This window comes from Amaranthus tricolor, chromosome 14 (assembly GCF_026212465.1).
Source record: "Amaranthus tricolor cultivar Red isolate AtriRed21 chromosome 14, ASM2621246v1, whole genome shotgun sequence".
NCBI classification, from domain to species: Eukaryota; Viridiplantae; Streptophyta; class Magnoliopsida; order Caryophyllales; family Amaranthaceae; genus Amaranthus; species Amaranthus tricolor.
The window spans coordinates 5522109-5544386 of record NC_080060.1 but is presented as its reverse complement, the minus strand read 5'-3'; the positions used below and the strand labels follow the sequence as shown (position 1 = coordinate 5544386).

Genomic DNA, 22278 nt, shown 5'->3' with positions numbered 1-22278 from the left:
TTAACAAACTGTCAATAAAACCAATCATCACACGCAAATTTTATCTTTCTTTTTTTTCCTATTAATTAGTTGGAAGCATCGAATTCGCATCCAAGACTTTTAAGTTCTAATAATTTCCTTTCACTTACCTCTTTCGGCCCTATATAGTTTTACTTATATATTTAACTTTTTTCATAACGACACTATTCTAATCCAACTTATTTTGTGTTTTACAGGTTAATTCTCCTACGTTATCTTAATTCTACCCATCTCTCTTTTTGTAGAGCTCTCACTACCTGAGAGATTTATTTGATTGCGCATATTTCTCCACACTCTTGCTCAAGGGAATACAAGTATGATATGTCCGCTACCTCTCCCCCTAGACCCTTATTTTGTATAGGCTGATGACCATAACCATAATTACGAACATTAAGATCGTGATAGTTACACAAAGATTGGTCTAAATCGCTAACCAAATTGAAATTTAGCAATACAGTCTGGTTTGCAGTCTCAAATTGCGTTTGGTTTGCTTAAGAAAAAAAACTCGAGTTTTTGATACCCGAAAGAAGAAAAAAAAATGAGAAGTTGAAACAACGCATGGGAAGGAAAGGAGAAAATGAAGTTGCATACAATAATACAATGGAATATTTTTACTCCAAAATAAGCCGACACCAAACCGTATACAATTTGAAATAGAACAGCAAGTTATGCTACTCATCGCATGCTGTGACGGCGATAATTATCATCTCTATCCCTACCTCTCGAAGAATAATCCGTATGATCGATTCTGCTACCATCTGAACCGCTGTTATGCTCTGAGAAACGTCTGCTCGAGTTATATGAATAGGAACTGTATAAACGGTACGCTGAAGAATCTTCGGAATCCAGGGGATCATCTCTACCTCTATCACCCAGAGACCTCCCGGAGATAGGACTCTTCGGAACAGGAGCAATTTTTCTAGAGCTGTAGGACGAGGAACTAAATTCATGATCATTGTATCTTGGTGAAGATCTGGATGGTCTCTCAAAACCAAATGGATCGTCATCCCTGAGATCTCGGCTACTATGCTCCCGATGGCGTCCCCTGTTGTAAGATTCTGAAGAATAATAGGACTGATCGGTATTTCGATGGCGATCAGGATTTGAAGATCTGGCAGACCAAAGCCGTTCATCTGCATCCTTTGGGATTGGTGCGTTTATACCGGGAAATTCTACACCCATTTTCTGAGGTGGTTGAACAAGTTCTGCTTCGAGAATTTCACCGTCCTCTTTATCCTCTTTAACTTCAGTTTCCTCATCGGCAAATATTGTAATTCCAGAAGGCAGATTCTCATCTTCTTGCACTGCAATTTAGTAGTTCTCAAGTTAGATATGACGAAAAAATAATAGGAATACACCAAGCAATCATAAGATGAAAGCACAATGCAAAAATAGATTCCTAAACAATCGATATGGGATATAAATAACATGATCTCAAGAGACATCCATATAATGACATCCAAATAATACATTCAATAGTGAACCGAATGCACAATGGGTTCATGGGGATGAAGACCTCAACGAAGACTCGGTGTCTTTCCTAATGAACAACGTTCAAAATGAATATGCAGAAAATGATCATAATGGAGCATAAGTTAGAAAGACGTTGAAGAGAAGGTGGCCATGCATGAGGGTGTACATGAGCATAGGATCCTACAAGGATGTACACATGGAAATCGGATGGACGCACGTACACATGGGCACGGATGGACTCGAGTAGTATAGTAGTCTAAGCTAGTTCGAATTTCATTTCTTTGTCCTAGTGCAACTAGATAAACTTTTTCTAATTTTTACTTTGCCTTGCATATTTTTTAGTGGTTTTGGATTCATAATATTTTGTAATGTTCTCCTAAATTTTACATTTACCTAAAGCTAAATAACATTCTTTTTTTTTTTATTGCAGTGTGTCCTTTTCACTACAATAACACCCTTTATTACTCCTGCAAGGCCCTTACCAGCACAAATTATATAGTTCTTCATCTTCAATATAGTGTTGAATGAGTATCCAATCATCTTCTTCAATCACATTATTAGCAAAAAATGTTAAGACATTTGATTCTTCCTTATCCTTTGATTTATTTTTGTGCGGGGTTGATTGCATATGAGCAAAGAGAACTAGGAGTTTGTGATGGGTGACTACACATTCACCTAGTATAACCTCACAATTCAAGCATCTTCTCCCATCATTTATCCAATTCAAGAACTAATGAAGGATGTTGGAAGATTTTGCATCACATCCAATAACTCCTAAAATTTTCTTTTGCGAGCTTCCTCTGGGAAGGTGTATATGCAATAATGACAATCAATATTTCTCTTACATATACAAATTTCACCATAATAATTATTCAGTTATTATTCTATACTCTACCACATGATTTGCTAACTCTCATCCATGACATTTGCCAACTTTAATACTTCCCTAAAAGAATTCTAACATTCAAGAATTCGATATTAAGTTTGATCCTATTTTCTTTGGTTTACTATCCCTAAAATCTGATACTTCCCTCATTTGACACCACATTCAGTCGATAACCTGCACTGCTTCTGGGCGATGACCTAAAAACCCTTGCATACTTACACCCGAAACAGGGAAATGCAGCGACAGGCTAAGTAAGGGATGTCCCCGAGTTAATTTTAATTCGACTAACGACATAAGATGTTAAGATTAGTATTTTTCATACCATTGTGTGTGGTAAGTGCATGCATGCATGTGTTACTGTGCGAGTGTAAAAGAAAGTAGTTCAAACAGATGCAGTAAATGTTCATTCTTGTAGAAATTTTTATGAAGAGCAACCTTAAAGTGTTGGAATTAATTCCCAAACCCTGAACTAGAAAAATAACGAACCACCCCTAAGCCCCAACCCCCAAGTCCCCATCTATATACCCAAAACCACGTATTCACCTAACAAGCAGCGATTTTCAACCTTCGTTACATATACTCCCTTGCCATCCACCATATAAAACCCATGTTAACGTCCCATTAAGAAATTACTGAAACACATCTCCATGAAGCAAACATCAATGCTTATTTAGTTTTCATCCAGAACACAGACATGCATGCATAGGCTGAACTTACTGTGAAAGCATTACAAAATTCATTGATTAACGTATTCACAAAGATAATGTAAGCAAACACCTCTCCTTTCTCTCCCTCTGCCCCTTCTCTAGAAAAATACATCAGATTGCCCAATGACCCAAAGAGTAAAAGCATGCCCACAATACAAATTGAATGCCAATTGATTCCGACTTGTAAAAAAAAAGACAGTGATAGACATAAAAGAAAAAACTTCTAAAATTTTTAATTGACACTACACTTACCTAGATATCCAGGAGGATAACCAATTTCCCGCATTCTATTTAGCCATGGAGGTGGATCAAACTCCTGTAAAAGACAAATTGTACAATTGAATTGGAAACTAATGCAACTAAGAAGCCAGTTAAATGCAACAAAATATAAACCCATGAAATTCCTTAATTGTCTCCTGAAAAACTATATTGTAACCTTGATAGACTCTTTTGATGCTATATTTTTGGTGGATGTACTGAATACTTAATTTGTTATTATGTATATTATGTTGATTTATCAATTCGAATTTCAAGCATAGGTCCCGTAACAGCTTCCAAGACCTCTCCGGCACTAGTCTAACCATTTCCACACATGTCAACTATAGTTAATTGTTCTCAGAATCAAACATCACAAACACTAACTTGGGAGTTGGTCATAGAAACAATGAGTAGAACGTTTCAGATAGGGAAGTTACAAATCTAATAATGCTCTTGATGTGAAAGCTTTTAGTGAAAGGGTTGTGGTGCGCTAGCTAAGTGGTTCACAAAAATCCAACTATCCAGGGGAACGGAACACATTTCATGATGGCTAAAAAGAGATACTTCTTAAAAAAAATCATGCTTCAAGCCGCTGCCACTTTGTCATCGACAAACAAGGCGACTACAATATTGGGTTATGTCTAGCAGTGGAGGCTAAGTGGTAGAGGACATTGACACCAATGAAGGTTTAGGGAAAGTTGTGGTAGAGTTAATAGTGTTTGTTGAGACTTGGGAGAGATAATGATGTTAAGCAAGTGAAAGGTTCAGCTGGAGGCTAGGGTGATTCTATTAGATGAAGCTTCAGGTGGATGGTGAATGAAAATGGTGCTACATTGGAACTGTATAAAAGAAGGGACAAAAGGTGCAGAAGAAGAGATGAAGTTATAAAGCATCAGCTGTGTAATTTTTGTGGAACAGAAAGATCAGGTGGGGTGGGGTGGGGTGGAGTGGGGGCTAGTTAAGTAACTAATCTAAAAATAGTAGGAAGTGAGATGTATAGACTAGTATAAGTGTTAAGTTGGAGATAAAGCAAAGGGGTGTTTGGAAAGTGGGGATGGGAATTGGGAGACATAAGTGAGACAACAGTAGGAATAGTTAGTTAATGCCATGCCCATGTTTGGTAAGTGGAATAGATTAAAAAAGTATCAGAAAGTTACAATTATACCACATTTATCCCTTTCTAAGCTTTGCTTTCATTACCGGAAAACCTATCTTTTTGTACTGCATTTTCAAGTTCCACACAACTATCACCTCCCTCACAAGAGAATTTTGTGAAACTCACCCCCTCCCAAGTCCCCATTCTTTCCCATCAAGAGATTTGTCATGTCTCCCTTTCCAATTCTCATTCTCACCTCCTAAGCCCCACCAAAATCCAAACAAAAATAAAACTGAAACAACATAAGATAACATAAGGATCATTCACCATATACGACAACTACTATCTAAAAGAAGACTTGCTTGGACAAACCAAACCATTGTAGAAACATATTCGAAAAAATTCAAAGGCGGCAAACTTAATAAGCTAAAATCATTGAAGAGTATACCTCCCAAGTCCCACCAACAATCAGACATACATGACAGCAGAAATCATTGAAGAGAGCAACCAATCAGAAAAGTAGGCCATATCTTACCCCAAGACCTAAGAGTCGCCTTGTTTCTGCATCAAGAATACCAGGCCTTAATCCTTCATACTTTCCTCCAGGGGAGTCCTGATAATATCTTGTAGCATTGCGCATTCCAGTGGTCTGATTACGTTTGGATTTGAGCTGCTTGCGAGAGTTATTAACTGCAGCATTATCTCGAGGCTTTGGGCACTCCTTTAGAGAGTGGCTATATGAACCACAATTGAAACAGCGTGGAGCGTCCAGTAGCTCCAATCCCCTACAGAATTGACGAATCAGAAATCTTGTTCATCATGCTATAGCGTGATGGAAAAAGCATATCACATACAATTAGAGGATGCTACAGGAAATCATAAGCTGCAGAATTAGTCCCCTAAATTATTGAAAAGAAAATCAGACAAGCAATTTTAATACTTGCGTGCTTTCCAATCAAATATGTTTCGCTAAATTTAAATCAAAACAAGCTTCACTTCAATAAAATTATAATCACTTGGACCAAGGTTTCTAGAGTGCAATCCATGGCACAAGAAAAACAAAGAAAAATCAGCCATGTTGCCACTGACTAAAGAATTGATAAACAATCAAAAAGTGGTACATAATAGACATTATCGTGCTCTATTAAGAGAGTGTGGGGGTACCCAACACATACTTCTTGTTCAAAATGTTCGCTCACAAGCAAGAACAAAAGAAAAGAAAGATAAAGAGGAACGAAGGATTAGATGATGGTTTTCAAAAGAGGATATTACTAAAGTTTTTTCGAGACAGTTGTTCAAGAAGCTAATTGGGGTGCAGAGGCTACAACCGACCAGAATAAACACAACCATACAACTCGAATAACGAAATAACACCACCATACAACCCAATCAACATTTTCTTTTCCTTGGAAACTTCCATAAGGTGTTGGATTTGATTACTTAGGTTTGAAAAGTGCAACCCCAAAATTCAAGTTTACCATTTCATGGTGGTGGTTATGCTTTGGTTTTCATCATAGTTGTGATTGTGGTAACAGTGAAGATGTCGTGGACGCGGCACGCCGCGTTGTTACAACTCGCTTATCGGACATCGTAATATGAATTACTAACTTGAAAAAATCTCATTTCATATTAGTAATACAAGTATTCTAGAACATATGTTTAAATTAAAGCTTACAATAGACGTTTTGGAATCTACTAAAATTTAAAAACTAAATAATAATGATTAATATGTTAGAACAATAGTTCATAATGGTTGTTATTATATAATTTTAAATCACAAATTACATAACGGGATTTTTACGGTTCGGTAAGCCCAAAATCTGTTTAAAAAGTAGTCGTTATGTAGTGGAACGACCTCATTTTTATTCCATGGTCGTATGATATATTCCATGCACACAAAACATTTCATTACTCCAATGCAATTAGGTGGATCTAACGGTCCCACCTAAGCAAGGTTTGAGTGGATCGAAACACTACCCTTGTAATAACAGAGCTTGTTTGTGGTTGTTGTGATTAACCCTTGATAAAAACAATCATATGCAACTTTAATATAAAATAACAAGTATGATATCCATATACATTTAAAGAATATGTAAAAAAAACAATAAAACACATAAGAAATAGACATAAAAGAAGAAAATTATTAATATAGATGGACAAAGTCTATTGTCATTATAGTACTCAAGTAATAATTGGCACTCCAATAGTAGGTGAAAACAATTACTCATGAACTTCAACTAAACACGGCAGCATAAAGAAACACTAGATAGTAGTTAGGGGTGGAAACAATGACAGTCAATTCCCAGGTATGCAACCTGCCAACAAGGCAATGAAACAATCTCCAATTTCCCTTTAGGTGAATTGAAACAGATTATACATGAGTCAATAATTCTCAATCAATAAAATCACGAAAGCATTATACAAGTCTTACCAATGAATGAGATTGCAATTATGGAAGTTGTTCCATTAACCACGTCAAAATTCAAAGAATAAGGAATTACTGATAGTGGAAATAGATTAAAAAGGGAAATAAAAACCATTACCCCTCTAGATTACTTGGTCCATCAGACGAGTCCAATGCAAATCCACGGTCATAAAGAGGCACAGAAGCATCCTCCATAGGCATAAAATTCTTGTTTTCTGGCTTCCATTTGTCATTCTCCATCCAGAAGCTCTGCAATAAGGTGTAATACTAAAACCACTTTTGAAAGTTCCACATAGAGAAGCTCCCAAAACTGAAGTAGAGAAAAACAGTAAAACCACCACCAAAAGAGTATTAAGAATATCAAAACTGCAACAAAACTCGTAATTTTTAGGAGCCTTTATTGCGAAACTTGTTACACATAATCAAAACAACGCTTTATTGCACTTTCATTATAGAATTTGTGATAAATTTCATCATGAGAGACAACTAATGTCCCCATTTAAGTCCTAAGTAGCTGATTAGAAGATCCCTCGGACCCTCAATGGGCAACATTTCACGAGACATGTAAACCTTTCCAAACCTGTTCCCATGAGAAACAATACTGGAAACGAATGGTTTTGCAGCAGCATATGCATAAATCATGTACAACAAAATATTAGCTCTCTAGTTCTGGACTATAGAACAGTGTCACGCTTCAAAGAGTATCAAAATTCCACGAAGAGATAAACAAGGTATCATGTACAGAGTTAGGGAAGGAAAGAAAGCTCGAAATTGTGAGGATAACACCATAAACACATCTTGAGAAGGAAAGTTGGCATCTCCTAGGATGCGTTTCAGAGTGAATGTACGAGTTCTCTGGTTCATAATTTACAACTTCCCTACTAACAGATGATTCGTTAAGTAATGAAATTATGAAAACATATACTAACATTACTGGTGTGGAGGTAAATTTTGGAATAAAGATGCCAGTGAGTGAGACATGATGACAGTAATGCGCTCCTGCAACAACCGCTATACCCAACACAGCATGGCTACAACTTTGGCACTCAAGATTCCTCCAAAGTTGGATATCTGAACCCGAAAAAATTACAGAAAAATGGTACCAACAGGAGCCACTCCAGTGGAAGCACAATATACCAGTGGATGTACTCATAATGTACCAAATGTGAGATATTGAGGAGATTCGTCTAAATGACATTTAGATTTACAGCGCAAAACAAACTTGGCAGTGCTCTCACACATTGAAAGACCTTGTCAATGGCAAAGGTGCAAGCTTACATGAGTTAAACGGGATGCCTAAATCTAGTCGGGACTATGATCATATGACAAATTTAACATACCTAAAACAATCTATTACAAAACATGTATTTTGGCCCAAAAATAATGGAAAGATCGACAATGAATTAGGTTAAAGTTTAAGGCTTGGCTTCACAAAAATAAAAAGGCAATATTGGTTCTCAAGCCTAAACATGAGAGTAAGGCCTTTATCAAGATACAACAACCGCAATAATCCATCACCCTAGATTTAATCTGGAGAAGTACTAGAGCATAAAGCAAAATAACGCGAAGATATTGTGAAGTTGTGAACTTGCCTCGACCCAAATATAGGTCAAGACGAATGCAAAAGCCATTTTACAATCATTTCCGCACCCGTGACCAAAACCGTGTTTTGTACTATGATATAGTAAACTTAGGACAATACTCCCTCTGTATCATTTTGTTGGTTATATTGGCTTTTTGTACAATTTTCAAATATATTCTAAGTCTAGTAACAATAAATACATTTATAAAAAATTATAAAATAGTATATATAAAAATTTTATACATTAAAACGAATCTAAAAAGATTTCATATGGATATATTCTAAATTTTTAATATCCATTAAAAACTAGGCTAAAAATTCTCTCTCTTTGTGTGGAATATTCCAAAGTCCAAACGTAACTTTCAAAATATAACAAAGGGAGGATCTATTAAATAGCGATGGCATAATCTAGAGAAAATTCTTGTGGAGTTCTACTTTCCTATTCGAGTGATTTGCGTATGTTGAAGTAGCTAATATTATTTCTGCTGTATTTAAATATTTTTTATGCATCTACAACCAACCTATATCTATTTAAACAGAATGCGCAATAAGACATCAGCACAACTCTTCTCAAACATTTATGCATCTAGAAGTCTTACAGGCATTTGCAGCATCTCGAAAAGAGCCAAAGATGATTTAAAACCACATAACAAATAGCAGAAGATGATTTGTAACCACCTTGGAAAAAAAATTATGTGAGGCTTCCAGCACCCAACTCATCTTTATGAACAATACATGTAGTAATCAGTTAGCTTTGTAGTCTAAATAGCTGCCCTCATCATCCTGCCTGGGGATGGGTCCTCATCATCCTGCCTAGAGGATGGGACCCCATCTCCCAAGTGCCCAAGTCCCAACTCAAGATCAAAGTGGAGGGAGGGAGGTAACAAGATATGAGAGCAAAAAGATCAATTTTCCAAAAGGGATGACAAAAGATTGTGCAAGCCAACATCTTTGAATGCAAATCTTCATTCAAATCAGATACTAACAAACTTGTAGATACATCAAAGAAATAATCTGTACAGGAGATAGAATGTGAAGAATCCAACATCTGATTGACAGAGAAAAGCATCATGAGTTGACTATAATGCTTTTATTAATTAGCAGTATAGCACAACATGATGGACAGGCGTAGCACCAAACATCAGTTATTATCTTGGTCTACATATCAATCATCTGAATTCAGCCAGTAAATCTTTGTCTAAGGTTTCTTGAGTAAGTACATTATACTTTCAATAAAGAAGCTAAAAGACAAACTAACCACAGCAGAGGTCTTTTCTGTGCCAATATCCAAAGCTGGAAAATATGTTCCTTCCCCAGTTTCTGATCCTCCAGTTTCATCCTGAATTAGTGGACATCAGATAACAAATAAAGCCATTATATATGTCCACAAACATATAAACTAAAGAAAACACACAAAGAACTGATATTAATTGCAACAAAGAATGCAGGTGAGAGTTTTAATTACTGGATAATGGGGCTCTTGATTACCCAGGGAATAAAATTGAATACTGACTATTGCTAGGGTGGTGAACTAAGAGCCTCATTTAGATGGGTATGATGGGTCATGGGTGTAACCGGATGAACTGGTGGTGTCATTGGGTGGAGTAAGGGTCATTTGCAGTGGAGTTTGGGTTAGAGTGGTCATGATTAAAGCAGTAGGGTACAAATGGAGTAAGTGGCCATATAGAAATCCTCAAGTCCCAACCCTGTTCACAGGCACGTGATTGCTTGGTTTATGGGATACTCCAAAAAGAAAAATGGAGTTTAATATTTTTAAAAAGGTCGACCAAACTGCCACAAAGGAAAATGGGGTATCAATTATAATGCAAAATCTCAGACGGGGAATGGTCGCAAAATTTCTTTTAATGTTGGTGCAAATAGTTTTACGGTTGCGGTAACCTCAAAAACCTTTGCAATGGAGTACCCATACAGTTATAATATGTTACTAATTAACTTTCACTTTCTTGATTCCCCCCCCCCCAAAGACACACACACACACACAACACCCCATAGGTTACCAAGATTTTACAAAAAATACTCTTGTAGGCGATACCTTCTGGTTTCTTTTATGTCCACATTTGACCAAAAAGTTCCCACAAATTTAATCAACCCCGGACAAACAAGACAGCAAAAGTAGTACGTTTGATTCCCCACCCTTTCATCGCGCTTTAAACCAACAAAAAGAGATAAAAAAAAAAAAAAAAGAGTGAAAGGAAATGGGATAAATAACTTAACTGAATAACCAAGTAAACCCCACATAGACCAATAGATATTTCAACATCAACTTCAGTATAAATTTTCTTTCTTGCCCAGAAAAGCTAGAAAATGTGGGTATAACCTTTTTCTCATATCATTAAGCACAAGTGATGAACTAACTCAAGCACACTTACAATCAATGGCTGAAAGGAAGAGTGTTAGAGGTGGATTTAGAATGTTCCCCAAAGGTGAATGATAAGTAATCTAGAAGTAATGCATTGACATCTGATCCACTTTCTATATGAATCACTTTTATCATCTTAGTTTGAGCTATGTGCTTGTATATAGAGCAGAGCACAATTTGAATATTCGACATTGAAACCTGCATATATTTGATAACTAAATTTAAATTGAAAATGTTTGCATATTTGAAATCTGTTATCTGAAATATATCCAACGTAGCTTGATTTTGTAGAAAATGTACTGAATGAAACAAACTACTTAAAGTTCATTTAATTTGCGTAAGATAATTACAACCCAGATTTAGAGTAAATTTCACTAATTACCATCATGTTTAACAATCCCAAGTTTTGGCTTTGATTATCATGAGAAAACTCATGGCCTATCAAAACTCACACAAGCAACAACATCAATAGCAAAAGATGAATTGAGAATAAACAAAGAAGTTGAATAAAGGTAGAGAAAACAGTGCAATTCATTGGAGTGTAGAGAGACAGAGTTAAATATTGATCGTTTGAGACTACAAGCGATAGATGATAAAGACTAAAAGAGAGAGTGACTGTTTGAGATTCACAAGCTAGAGAGGTGTGAAATTTACCACAGATTTAGAAGAATTTTTCACATGCCACTCTGACCACTCCCGTAATAACTCCTCAAGCTTCTGCTTGCTTTGTCTGCAATGAAAATTTACTCATCAAGGCTTCAACAAAGTAAAAATTCAAGCAAACAAAACTAGAATAGATAGTTGATCCATCGTTATATGCAATGAGCATCACAGCATATTACCTTAAATCTATACTGATTATGCTAGTTTATCTCTAGGACCTTAACAACTACCCAAACTAGATACCCTGGTATATTTTTCTTATTGTGGCTTTCAAAACTTATCCTCTCAACTAATTCAAGAATCCGTTCACTTCACCCTTTACTCACCCTTCAAAATGGATTCCCTAGTTAGTTAATCAGAAGGAATCCCAACTATTGGCTCTTAGAGTTTTCAGCACACTTAGCTTAAATTTGATATCTAATTTTTTTTAAATTGAGATCTAGAAAGCATCAATCTGAAACTTACCTTGACAAACAAAAATATTTGACATGGACAGATGGTTGCTGATCATCATATGTCATCCTCATTCTCTTAACACCTGACATAGCTTGCATTGATATATGGGTAACAAATTCTCAATATCACAATTTCTTGACAACAAAGAATCTAAAAAAAATCAACGTCCAAGAAAAATATTCATAGTAATTCTGAACCAGCTCCACCATCAGCCACAATATTAACAAAACAAAAACAAATCAGCCATCCACCATGATTTATAGTATCACAATAACAATGCCAAAGCATTAATCCCAAAAGGTCAGGGTTGACTAAATGAACCAATAGATCATTTCCGGTGGTCTTCCACACGGATCAGGGTACGCCCCCACAAAAATTAATTTATGATTCGTGATCATGGGATGTGAAGAGGTTTTAGTGAACTCACCCTTCTCCTATATTATGGCTTGGGATTGGCATTAAGTGATGAATACTCGCAGGCATAGTACGATTTACAATATTATTAACCAAAATCAACATTCGCAGCCATCAGCCAAAAGCACAAGAATAGCAAATCTGAAATCAACTAGCAAAATAACAAATACAACCAAAAGCAACTGAGATTTTGTTAACTTCAAAAAATCAGTAGGATACAACCATTCTCAGATGGCATTTCAACAACAGCATTTTCATCATTAACCATCTTAGAAATAAGTGGCCCTTCTTCAATCTGAGCATTAATCTCACACTTAGAAGCCACATAACCCCTTATGTTGGTTTCAGTAACCCCAATCAAATTCCCAGCAACTTCCGTAGGCGAAATAAGCTGACCTTCTTCAATTTCAGCATCACCCTCCATATTTTCCAGTGTATTGGTTTCAGCACCCACTTCATCAATTTCATCGCCTAAGTTATTAGTTTCATCTCCATCAATCTCAGTGTCAGAAACTCCACAAAAAGGAAGCTGAATTACATCTTCTGATTCCATATCATTATCAATTTTAAATTTATTCAAACAAAATTCTGCAAATTGAAAAACCCACAATGATATTGATTACAAAGTGCAATGATAAGCTAATTAATTACAATATGAATACGACGGACAAGGGTTGCGAAGAGTTTACCTAATCGTTGACGAAACTTGAGAAAATAAAAGAAATTGAGCTGATAGTTTTAATTTTTATAAATTAGGGTTTAGATTAAAAACCCTATTTTAAAAATTAAGCAAATAAGCAATCAAGCAATTAAGCAATTAGGGTTCTAATCGCCCAAGAAACCTCGATTGCTTAAAAGGAAATATACTCGATTTCCAATTGCCGATAAATAACACCGGAAATACATGGAAAAGAAGGCGACTCTACTCGCAGTCGCCTCTTACTATATTCATGCTATTTGAATTTTACTAGAAAAAAATAGAATATATATTAAAATTTGCTTAAAATAATCTTGGTTATCAACTCCGTATTCGGCATAAAGTTAGGATTCGGAAAAGAAGTTGTGGACAAATCATACTTATACTCCTTAAGGGAGACAACAGGAGAAATACGTGTGATCAAATTAAACCCCCAAATAGTGATAGCTTTGCACAGAGATGAGTAGCATTAAGATAGTATTCGAGAAATCATATGTAAAACACAAAACACAAAATAAGTTGGACTAGAATCAGACCATTAAGAAAGAAAAAAGTAAATAAGCAAAACTTCATGCAGCACATAAAGGTAATTAAACTTGTTACTAATTTGCTTAGAACAATTTCGCTTATTACTAACTTTTATATAATAATTTTACTTATATTTAATTAATCATGAGTTAATAATATAAATTTTGAAAATGTTTCTACTTGCTACAACAAACCTTGTTTGCAATAATAAGTAAATTTAAAAAAATATTATATGGAAGAATATAAACTTTTATATATAAAGATTCTTTTTTAGATAGTGTGTTTAAAATTTTTTTAACTTTTTCTAATTTTACTCTATTTTTCATTATAGAACCGTCAAAAAATTATGCTAAATAGTAAATATCATTCACATAATAGCGTTAATTGGTACCAAATTTTTTCTTTCTCCGCTAACATTTTTCATCGTAAGAGTCTTGATAGTTTTACCATATTATAAAAACAACTTAGGGGGTGTTTATAATAAGTTAAAATGTAGTGGAAAGAGAATGTATAAATAGAAATAAGTGTATTATTAAGTGTTACTTTTATTATTTGTTTGATATGAAGAAAGCAAAGGGAATGAGAAAAATGATGAGTAAATAGCACATACGAGCAGAAGATAATAGTGCAACATCATTTTGTTACTTTCATTATATTCGAATTCACAAAATCCTGCACAATTACAACACTATTGTCAAGATCCATTCTATCCCAACTGAACATTATTTTGAAAAAGAAGAAGTTTGGGGGTAACCGAATTCTTACAACACTATTATGAATGGCAATAAAATATAGGTTTCCATTTCCTAAATGTAATGTAAACGATTACTTTAGAGTCAAAACAAATAAGTTTGGGGTAACCGAATTCTTACAACACTATTATGAATGGCAACAAAATACAAGTTTCTATTTCCTAAAAGTAACGTAAACGATTACTTTGGAGTCAAAACAAACAATATGTAACGAATTAAGTTATGTGTTTCCGTTTGTGGCCTTCAAAAAATGGAAACCAAACACGCTTTCAATATGAATCCATAAAAAATTACAATGGAATGATGTATTAAATTATCCTTTTCTGCTTTTTAATAAGGGGGATAATAGTAGTTTATCAATTTGAGGAGGGCTCCGTGTGACATAATTCATCAATTGATTCGTTTTTTGAATATGCGATTTGCTCAAAACAAGAAAGAAATAGCCAAAAGCCGACTACAATTTGCTTTTTCTGATTCATGGTACGGGATCTGCAAAAAGAATAGCAAATCAAGTGACACTAGGCAGGATTTGTTCATTCGGTCTCTTCCCCTTAACCTAACAAGAGAGGAAAATAATAAATCTAAGTTTAGGAATCTTGATTCTAATTTAACATTAATCTGAAACAGAAATTGTAGTTGGAAATACCTGAAGACAGGATTACAAGGCCTAAATACATGGATATACACAGAAACAAAAGTGATATCATTCCCCTGCAATTTTACAATACATACAAATTGATTTATATTGGCAAAAATGTTTAGACTTAAACAGAGGACGAACTCAATGAAGCGAGAAGAAATTTCACCAAATGATACCCCATCCAACGCCATTGCAAATGCATGGACATTCTTGAGCAAATTTCTCTGCATCGCTCGTGTGTTCCCTTCGAGAGATTAAATCACCGTAGATATCTGTAGTTTACATATCCGTCAGATGTTCTGTATGAAATGAAAATTTAAAAGCATCAAACCAGTTGATGTGCAATAGTGTTATAAATTTAGGAAGTTTGTTTTCTCTCGACCTACCAAAAACCGAGAACAAGCTGTTCATTATACCTGCAAAATGACACTGGAGAAGTAAACGACAACATTCCATTACCTCAATACTGCTAATGTTAAGTGGCTCCCACTTAAGTGGGATTTGAGGGGGTTTGGTTGTAAGCAACATGACCCTTGTTAGTGATAACAAAGATTGTTTCCTATTGACCTTGATAGCAAATATTATCTGCAACTTCATATCAACACGAAGTGCATATGATTTAATAGGCCATCATATAGTCCATTTTAAGCCATCTTAATAGAGTTAACAACGCCAGAGGTTACATGAATCAATATATCAGTTCTAATGATCATCCACATGGATTCTTCTTCTCCATTCATCCCGATTTTTTATCATCTCAATTCGTAAGTCTTGGTCGTTCATATTATTTTCCACTCCTATCCTCAAAGTCATTTTCGGTCTTCGTCGCCCTCTATTTAAGTCTTCCGAGCTCCAGCTTTCTATCGTCCTTACCGGTTTGCTAATACTTTAGTCTTGGCACATGTCTAAATCATCTTAAACGATTCTTTTCATCTTTTCCTCAATATTTGCAACTTCTAAACCCTCTCTCATATCTTCGTTTCAAATTTCTATCTCTTAGGGTATGCCCACTCATCCATCGAGGCATTGGCATTTCCGCTACTCCCATCTTTTTACTATAAACCTTTCTAAAAACGTAACATTTTGATCCAGATAGTAGCATTGGTCTAATGGTTGTTCAATAAAACTTACCCTAGAACTTCTAAGGCATACCTCGATCATATAATATTCTAGTAAAGCATGATAGAAATTAAACTTCAAAATAAATGTATTTACCAATGAACATGATCACATAACGAAGGATCCGTATCTTTGTTGTTTCTTGGAGGACCCAAATAACAATGAGAGAGATGTTGAACCCTGCATGAAGAACGTCTTATTGCTTTTTTGGCTGTTTAATACAAAACAGATACTGGTTTATTGATCAAGTAGATTGTTTGAAATGTTTCGAACATACCGATACATAATCCACGTAGTGTCCACTGTAGAAGAGATTAATTAGTGAACCACACAAATAACTGTTTAAAAACTTTTCAGAATTCAACAAATCCAAGGCAGTGTTCTGTAATTATCAAGATATAGAGGAGGAGGAGGAGGATTTCCTTGTAGTATGTAGAAGTGAGCTTCCAAAATTTAAGCATGAGTAGGGAATTATAGATACACTGTAGCACTACTGCACAAGGCCCTCTATTATAAACTTATAGTTACTGCACCCATATTTAAACCCATTCATTCATTTTTTGCACAATAGTAAAAAGGATGAATCTCTCAAATTAAGGCCAAGGCATAAGTAATTTATCCGTCTTCAATCAATGGTTCAAAATCACGATTAACTCGTCCTTCTTACCATGTTTAAGGATTGTGTATACTCTCTTTTACTCGCACTCAAAATCAGTAACACGCAACTAGTCAAATATTCATCCTCTTGCCTTTTTCATGCACCATACATATTGATGCACCTTCATGATCAAATCAGATAGTACTTCGTACAAGAAGAATACTAAAAAAAAGGTATTTAATTATATAGAATGTGAGCTTATCTACAAACTCTTAATCAATTATGAAGAATTTTACTTACATTTTTGGCAACAAAAAGGACGACAAATAGAGCAAGGGCTAAACATCCTGCAGCAATTCTAGCAGTCAAAAGCTTTGTTGATGCAAGTACTAAAGCCATTCCCCAGAATGATGAACCAAGATCTGGAAACAAGAACTTCGATTTAAACTCACTTGCAAAGCATCAAGTTAGCATTGTAACTGTAACTACCTAAATTAATATCGGAAGCAACATAATTCAACTTAATAATCCAAAATTTCTTCTTTCTAATTTTGATAAAGAATTTCTTTCTTCACCTTCTGGGTCCATCAGTCTAACACAAAATAAGATCGACTATGGAACCAACAAAACCAAAGGTACACGAAAGCATCTTTAACTCCCGTTAGAGACTCCTTTCCTTCAAAAATTACAAATTTCACATGCAAATATAATAATTAATTTCATTAACTACAGTATCATGATCTTATCTTGGTTCAAATTTTATACAGTAGTTTTTAGGTGATAATAGTGAAATTACATCCAGCGGGCAAGATAAACCAATAAACACCACCGCGTGTCGTTGTCATGCCACCTTCATTTGCATGTATTTGCATCTCCTCCACCTGTACAAGGGATTCATCAAAAGATATAATCCATGTTCCATGGTGTTTGAATTGCTACTTCATCTTAACATGACACCATAAGATAGAGGCATTCACATGGAAACTTGAGTCGAACTACGAGAACATTCATGGAAAAATAATATAAGAGAAAAATATTGTTTGGTTTCGGAAGCTTTCTTTTACAATGCATCATGATTATAGTTAAAGCACCTAAAACTTGCAAAAGTTACAAATTTCTCGAAGAAAGAATGATATCTAAACAAGTAAGAAGCCTCAGGTCTTAATGCGAAGCACAATCTCAGTTCATTACACAAGATCTACGTAAATCTATAGTAGAGGGTGGGATAATAGTTTCATGCACAAATATGTTGGGATTTAGATTGTTAGTTTTATATATAAAATGGAGCATTCACTTCGGCATTTGGAGCGCACCTGTCTGCATTGGAATGCCTGCTCTGCTCCCAACAGATTTTTTGTTTGGCTGATCATCATATTTTCTTAAGGATCACATTTGTTGCGAGAATGAAATGATTAGTGTTGATTGGGAATGGTGTATAGTTCTAGTTCATTCATGAGAAGATTTCATTATCAAGACTTCTAATTTATTGTTGGTGCTCTTGTGAAAACACTGACATTGTTCTCGTAACAGAGTTTTACTGTTTTCAATAAAGATGGAAAGGACTAACAAATGATTGGAATGCAACACTTACATGGCCGCAAGTAAGTTTGCAGGCAATAGCATGGCTTACTTCATGAAGGAAAACAGTCACGAGCTTAAAAGGCAATAGTAGTACAGTCCTCCATAACTGCAAAATAAATAAAAACAATTCATACATATTACACACTATCATCCACTATTGACCTTAACAAAACAAAACAATGACTGCCTGCTAGGCCAGAACAATAACTGCCTGTTAGGACAAACCAATGAAGCCACAAACAGAAATTTTCATGGACTACCCTCAGTGCTTATGTCACACCTGAAATGAGGAAGGTCCAGATCATAACAAGTAAGAGGGTAACAAAAAAAAATATGGTTGGGACGGATGGAAAACAGAATAACTGATTCATTTATACAACTATATTATATATATATCCGGGATGTAATGGGGGTGTGTGAAGAAATAAGAAGTAATTCTGGGAGTAGTCTGCTATCCACTATCGTCTCTTTCTCAGAAAGTTATTGTTCTTTCTTGCAATTTTTGTAAGAAGAACAAGTTCGATCTACTCTAACTAGTATCAAAGTGTTATGTTTTGGTGACCCTAAAGACCAGTAAATGTTTTTCTTGAAACACTGGGTACTACAATCCCTCCATGAAAGAAACTCCAAGAAGCTATAAAACACAAAGTTGTCAAGTCATTCAAGTTACAATATGTACAAGAGATCTATGGGAAATGGAGAAAGGGTCTAAGTGAATGGTGAGAGGAAGATTTTGGTAAAAAAGGATATTCTAGGCATGAATGTAAAGGAATACGACATGGATATTTTCTTCTCACCTTCAATGAAGAAAGCGTAGATGAATTACTTGCCATGGTTGAGCCCATAACCACTTCCTCACGACAAGACCTCTATCCTAAAATCACCCAACCAAACACATTTGAAATCGAAACAACTCACCAGAAAAAACTGAATCTCACCACCAATTTTTCTTTTTTTATTAATTGTATAAAAGGCAGGGGTGCAAATGTGTAGATATGTTTGCAAAACCTACTCACGAACAAGATCGATCAACACTCGGTAAAAAAATCTTTTAAATAGTAAATGACCAAGCATGAATATAAGTATAAAACTTTGTCAGTAAACGAACTCAAAACCTTCTCATTTGAGTCGTTAAGGTTTATAAACAACTCGCTTATAGATTAATACTCGTATATAACTAAAGAAATGCTCAACTTGCCAATTATTGAAAAAAATTTCCTCCTTTGCAATAAAACTCATTACTTTTGCAAATCAAGAGATGTAATCTTAGTATCCTACTTCCGCTTAAAACATCTTTTTTCCTTCTTTTGTTGGAAATTGAGCAAATATAGTTGAATAGGCTTCTTTAAGGTTCATTGATTATTCATTGTCATATATTTGTTTTTTCCCTAGCTCGTTTAAGTCGAACTCTAGCTCAACACGTAAATGAATGAACTTGTGATAAGCTCAAACAACCTAGGCTCTTAATGAGCTAAGCTCGAAATGTAGTCTAAAAGCTCGTTGAAGCACAAGACATGTTTGAAAACCAATATTTCTTATCAAGCTTAACTTGAACAAGTTAAATGTGATATTTCGGGTTGAGCTTTAAAAAAGAATTAATAGACTACCCATATCAATAAGGTGCATGTTCTTTTCAAGGGAGCTTATTTGCTAAAAACTCCAAAGTTAAGCGTGTTCGGTGGGGAGCAATCTTAGGATGAGTGACCTAAAGAATAGTTTTTTTGGGTGCGCACGAGGCCTACAACATCCATGGGCAATCACTGACAGTTTGATGGGACCGAGGTGCTACAAGTGGTATTAGAGAAACTCTACAAGGGTACAACCGTGTGTTGAGTTCACCTTGGAGGGGAAAAAAAATCCTAAAACTAAGGTGCAACGAGGACATTGCATTCTTAAAGTGGGAGTGAGTGATACCCTTGGTTGAGCTTTAAAAAAGGATTAATATACTACTTATGTCAACAAGGTACATCTTCTTTTCAAGGGAGCTCATTTGCTAAAAACTTTCAAAGTGTGCTTGGTGGGGAGCAATCTTAGGATGAGTGACCCACTAGGAAGGTATCCTAGATGCACACGAGAGAGGTCAAAGCGTGCCGAAAGGACCTGTGTTGACCTATGGGGCCAGTCTACAAACTCCATGAGAAGTCACCAGACCGTCCAATGGGGCTAGTGTGTTACATTGGTTTCAACTTGTATCTTTGCCATCCTAACTAAAGACCGATTAAACTTACAATAGCCTGCAATCACATCCATCAACATAAACTATGAAGTCATGCGACATTTTTGGTGTCATCGCATACAAGATACAACATCCAAGTAGTCACCATAAAATTTATTCTATTCCATTTGAGATAGTTGTGTTGCTACTATCACATGGTTTACTCAAGTTTCCATCTAAGAAATCAATAAAATCTACGAAAAAGCTAAAGTTAATGGTCGAGGCTCCAATGTACACGCCACCTCATACAAGAGTCCTTCGGGCGAGAAATGTGGATGTTGTATTGCAAAGTTATTAAAATCATGATTCTAATTAGAATCGTTCGGAGAGGTAGAATTGAATCGGTAGAATCCAATCGTACAATCGTAAGATTCTACAATAAACCTAAAGTTGTTATTAGTCATAATATATTCATCTCAAAAGTTTCGGTTTATGAATTAAAGTTTCATTCAATTCATTTTTAAGAATAAAATGGATAAATAATAAATAATTATTTTGAATTTTCATACCGATGAAAAAATTAATTGTTTTTAAGAATTATGATATTGGATCGTTGAATTGAAAGAAAAATAAATGAAAGATGATACATAAGAAAAATTAATGAAAATTAAGAATAAATTTGTAGAATCGGATCGCTATATTGTAGGATTGTAGAATCGCATTATGATTCTACCTCTATAAATTTTATTGTGATTGGAATCGTACGATTCTACCAACTTACGATTCTACCTACGATAGATAGATAGTATATGACAAAGAGAATAAGTTAGATGCATCTCAAAATTTAGCCTGTAAACCTAAATAACCAATTTAATCATGAAAAATGTTGCACAAAGCTATAAATTACCCATCACAAAAATGCGTTAAGAAAATTTGTAATGCTGCCTTAAATGTAAATATATACCACAAAAATCAACTCCATAATGAAAAATAAAAAAAACTAAAGAGCTAAAATTTGATGAATTTAGCAACTAATCCAAAAAACCATCATGAAAATTAAGTGTAAATAAAAAGTACTAGGAGTATTAGATTTTGCATTTGAGTTAAATAAAAAAAGAAAAACTGAAGTAGAAAAGGTAAGTAAAAGAGAGGAAAGAAAGATACCGCAAGAATGAGAATAGTACAAACAGCAGTAGTAATCAAGAAAACAAGTTGATCATGATTGCAACATTTCTTCATTTCCCAATCTGCCATTCTTCCGATTTATTGAACAACTCAAACTCAAACTCAAACTCAAATTCAAATTCAAATTCAAATCAAACTTGATTGGAGGTAATGAACCTCGAGATGGAGGAGTTATTGCCGGGATTATCATCGAATCAATTGTATCCATTAATGGCAGCATATCGAAAACGCTGCCATTTTTTAATTCTTAATTTAAATTAATCAATGATCCGGAGATTTTGATACAGATGCTTCAGCCGGCTTGTCCTGCTCCAATCGCCCATCATACCTGTCTTGCCGACGCTATTCGTTTCTCCCATTGTCTCTAAATCTATTAGTCGGTAGGGCTGAATTTTTTATTAGAAGTGTAAAAAACTAAAAATTACACTTATTTAAATTACAACTTGTCTTGGATGAGACGACCACACTGTTAATTTGGACCGTTATAATTGTATTAATTTTCAAAAATGCCCAGAAAATTAAAATGTTGTTACACGCGAGAATTGGGCTGATCCAAATTGACGGTCTCATAATAAGACCGTCTCGTCCAAGTTTTTGTATTAAAGTTATTGTCGCAATAACGGTTGCAAAATGAATTTTATGCGAATGATTTTCAATCACTATTT

At 35.0% G+C, this 22278-nt stretch overlaps 2 protein-coding genes across 6 annotated transcripts; both read right to left on the bottom strand.

Moving 5' to 3' along the window:
- Window positions 1-434: 434 nt before the first annotated feature.
- On the bottom strand, window positions 435-13465 carry LOC130799963 (uncharacterized). Of its 2 annotated transcripts, none has more exons than XM_057663272.1 (9): window positions 13048-13465; window positions 12578-12946; window positions 11954-12035; window positions 11480-11555; window positions 9704-9784; window positions 6982-7112; window positions 4974-5223; window positions 3337-3400; window positions 435-1322 (listed from the first exon to the last, which is right to left on the bottom strand). In XM_057663272.1, the coding sequence occupies exons 2-9, from the start codon at window positions 12909-12911 to the stop codon at window positions 694-696; spliced, it is 1647 nt and encodes a 548-aa protein (XP_057519255.1). In that variant the 5' UTR covers window positions 12912-12946; window positions 13048-13465; the 3' UTR covers window positions 435-693. The 2 variants fall into 2 exon arrangements, with proteins under 2 accessions (XP_057519255.1, XP_057519256.1); XM_057663273.1 differs by having other exon boundaries at window positions 11954-12026; window positions 13048-13329.
- Window positions 13466-14436: 971 nt separating this feature from the next.
- Window positions 14437-22022, bottom strand: LOC130799962 (uncharacterized). 4 transcript variants are annotated; one of them, XR_009039352.1, is made up of 11 exons: window positions 21770-22022; window positions 21593-21675; window positions 18284-18379; window positions 17489-17573; window positions 16993-17114; window positions 16372-16396; window positions 16191-16274; window positions 15362-15391; window positions 15152-15247; window positions 14982-15046; window positions 14437-14891 (listed from the first exon to the last, which is right to left on the bottom strand). XR_009039352.1 is itself a non-coding variant. In XM_057663269.1 (11 exons), exons 1-11 carry the CDS (start codon window positions 21831-21833, stop codon window positions 14887-14889), a joined length of 765 nt encoding a protein of 254 aa, XP_057519252.1. In that variant the 5' UTR covers window positions 21834-22021; the 3' UTR covers window positions 14437-14886. The 4 variants fall into 4 exon arrangements, 3 of the variants coding, with proteins under 3 accessions (XP_057519252.1, XP_057519254.1, XP_057519253.1); XM_057663269.1 differs by having other exon boundaries at window positions 15142-15247; window positions 21770-22021; XM_057663271.1 differs by having other exon boundaries at window positions 15142-15247; window positions 21593-21683; window positions 21770-22019.
- Between the last annotated feature and the right edge of the window lie 256 nt (window positions 22023-22278).

What these genes read in the sequence shown, in the direction of transcription:
- LOC130799963 (XM_057663272.1), bottom strand. Translation starts at nt 12,911, where the DNA reads ATGGAATCAGAAGATGTAATTCAGCTTCCTTTTTGTGGAGTTTCTGAC. An exon ending in AAAATTCTTCTAAATCTGTG is followed by an intron (nt 9,785 to 11,479) that starts GTAAATTTCACA and finishes CCACTAATTCAG; the next exon opens with GATGAAACTGGAGGATCAGA. An exon ending in GGACCAAGTAATCTAGAGGG is followed by an intron (nt 5,224 to 6,981) that starts GTAATGGTTTTT and finishes TCAATTCTGTAG; the next exon opens with GGGATTGGAGCTACTGGACG.
- LOC130799962 (XM_057663269.1), bottom strand. Translation starts at nt 21,833, where the DNA reads ATGCTGCCATTAATGGATACAATTGATTCGATGATAATCCCGGCAATA. An exon ending in AATAACTCCTCCATCTCGAG is followed by an intron (nt 21,676 to 21,769) that starts GTTCATTACCTC and finishes GAAGAATGGCAG; the next exon opens with ATTGGGAAATGAAGAAATGT. An exon ending in GCAAACTTACTTGCGGCCAT is followed by an intron (nt 17,574 to 18,283) that starts GTAAGTGTTGCA and finishes TCCCTTGTACAG; the next exon opens with GTGGAGGAGATGCAAATACA.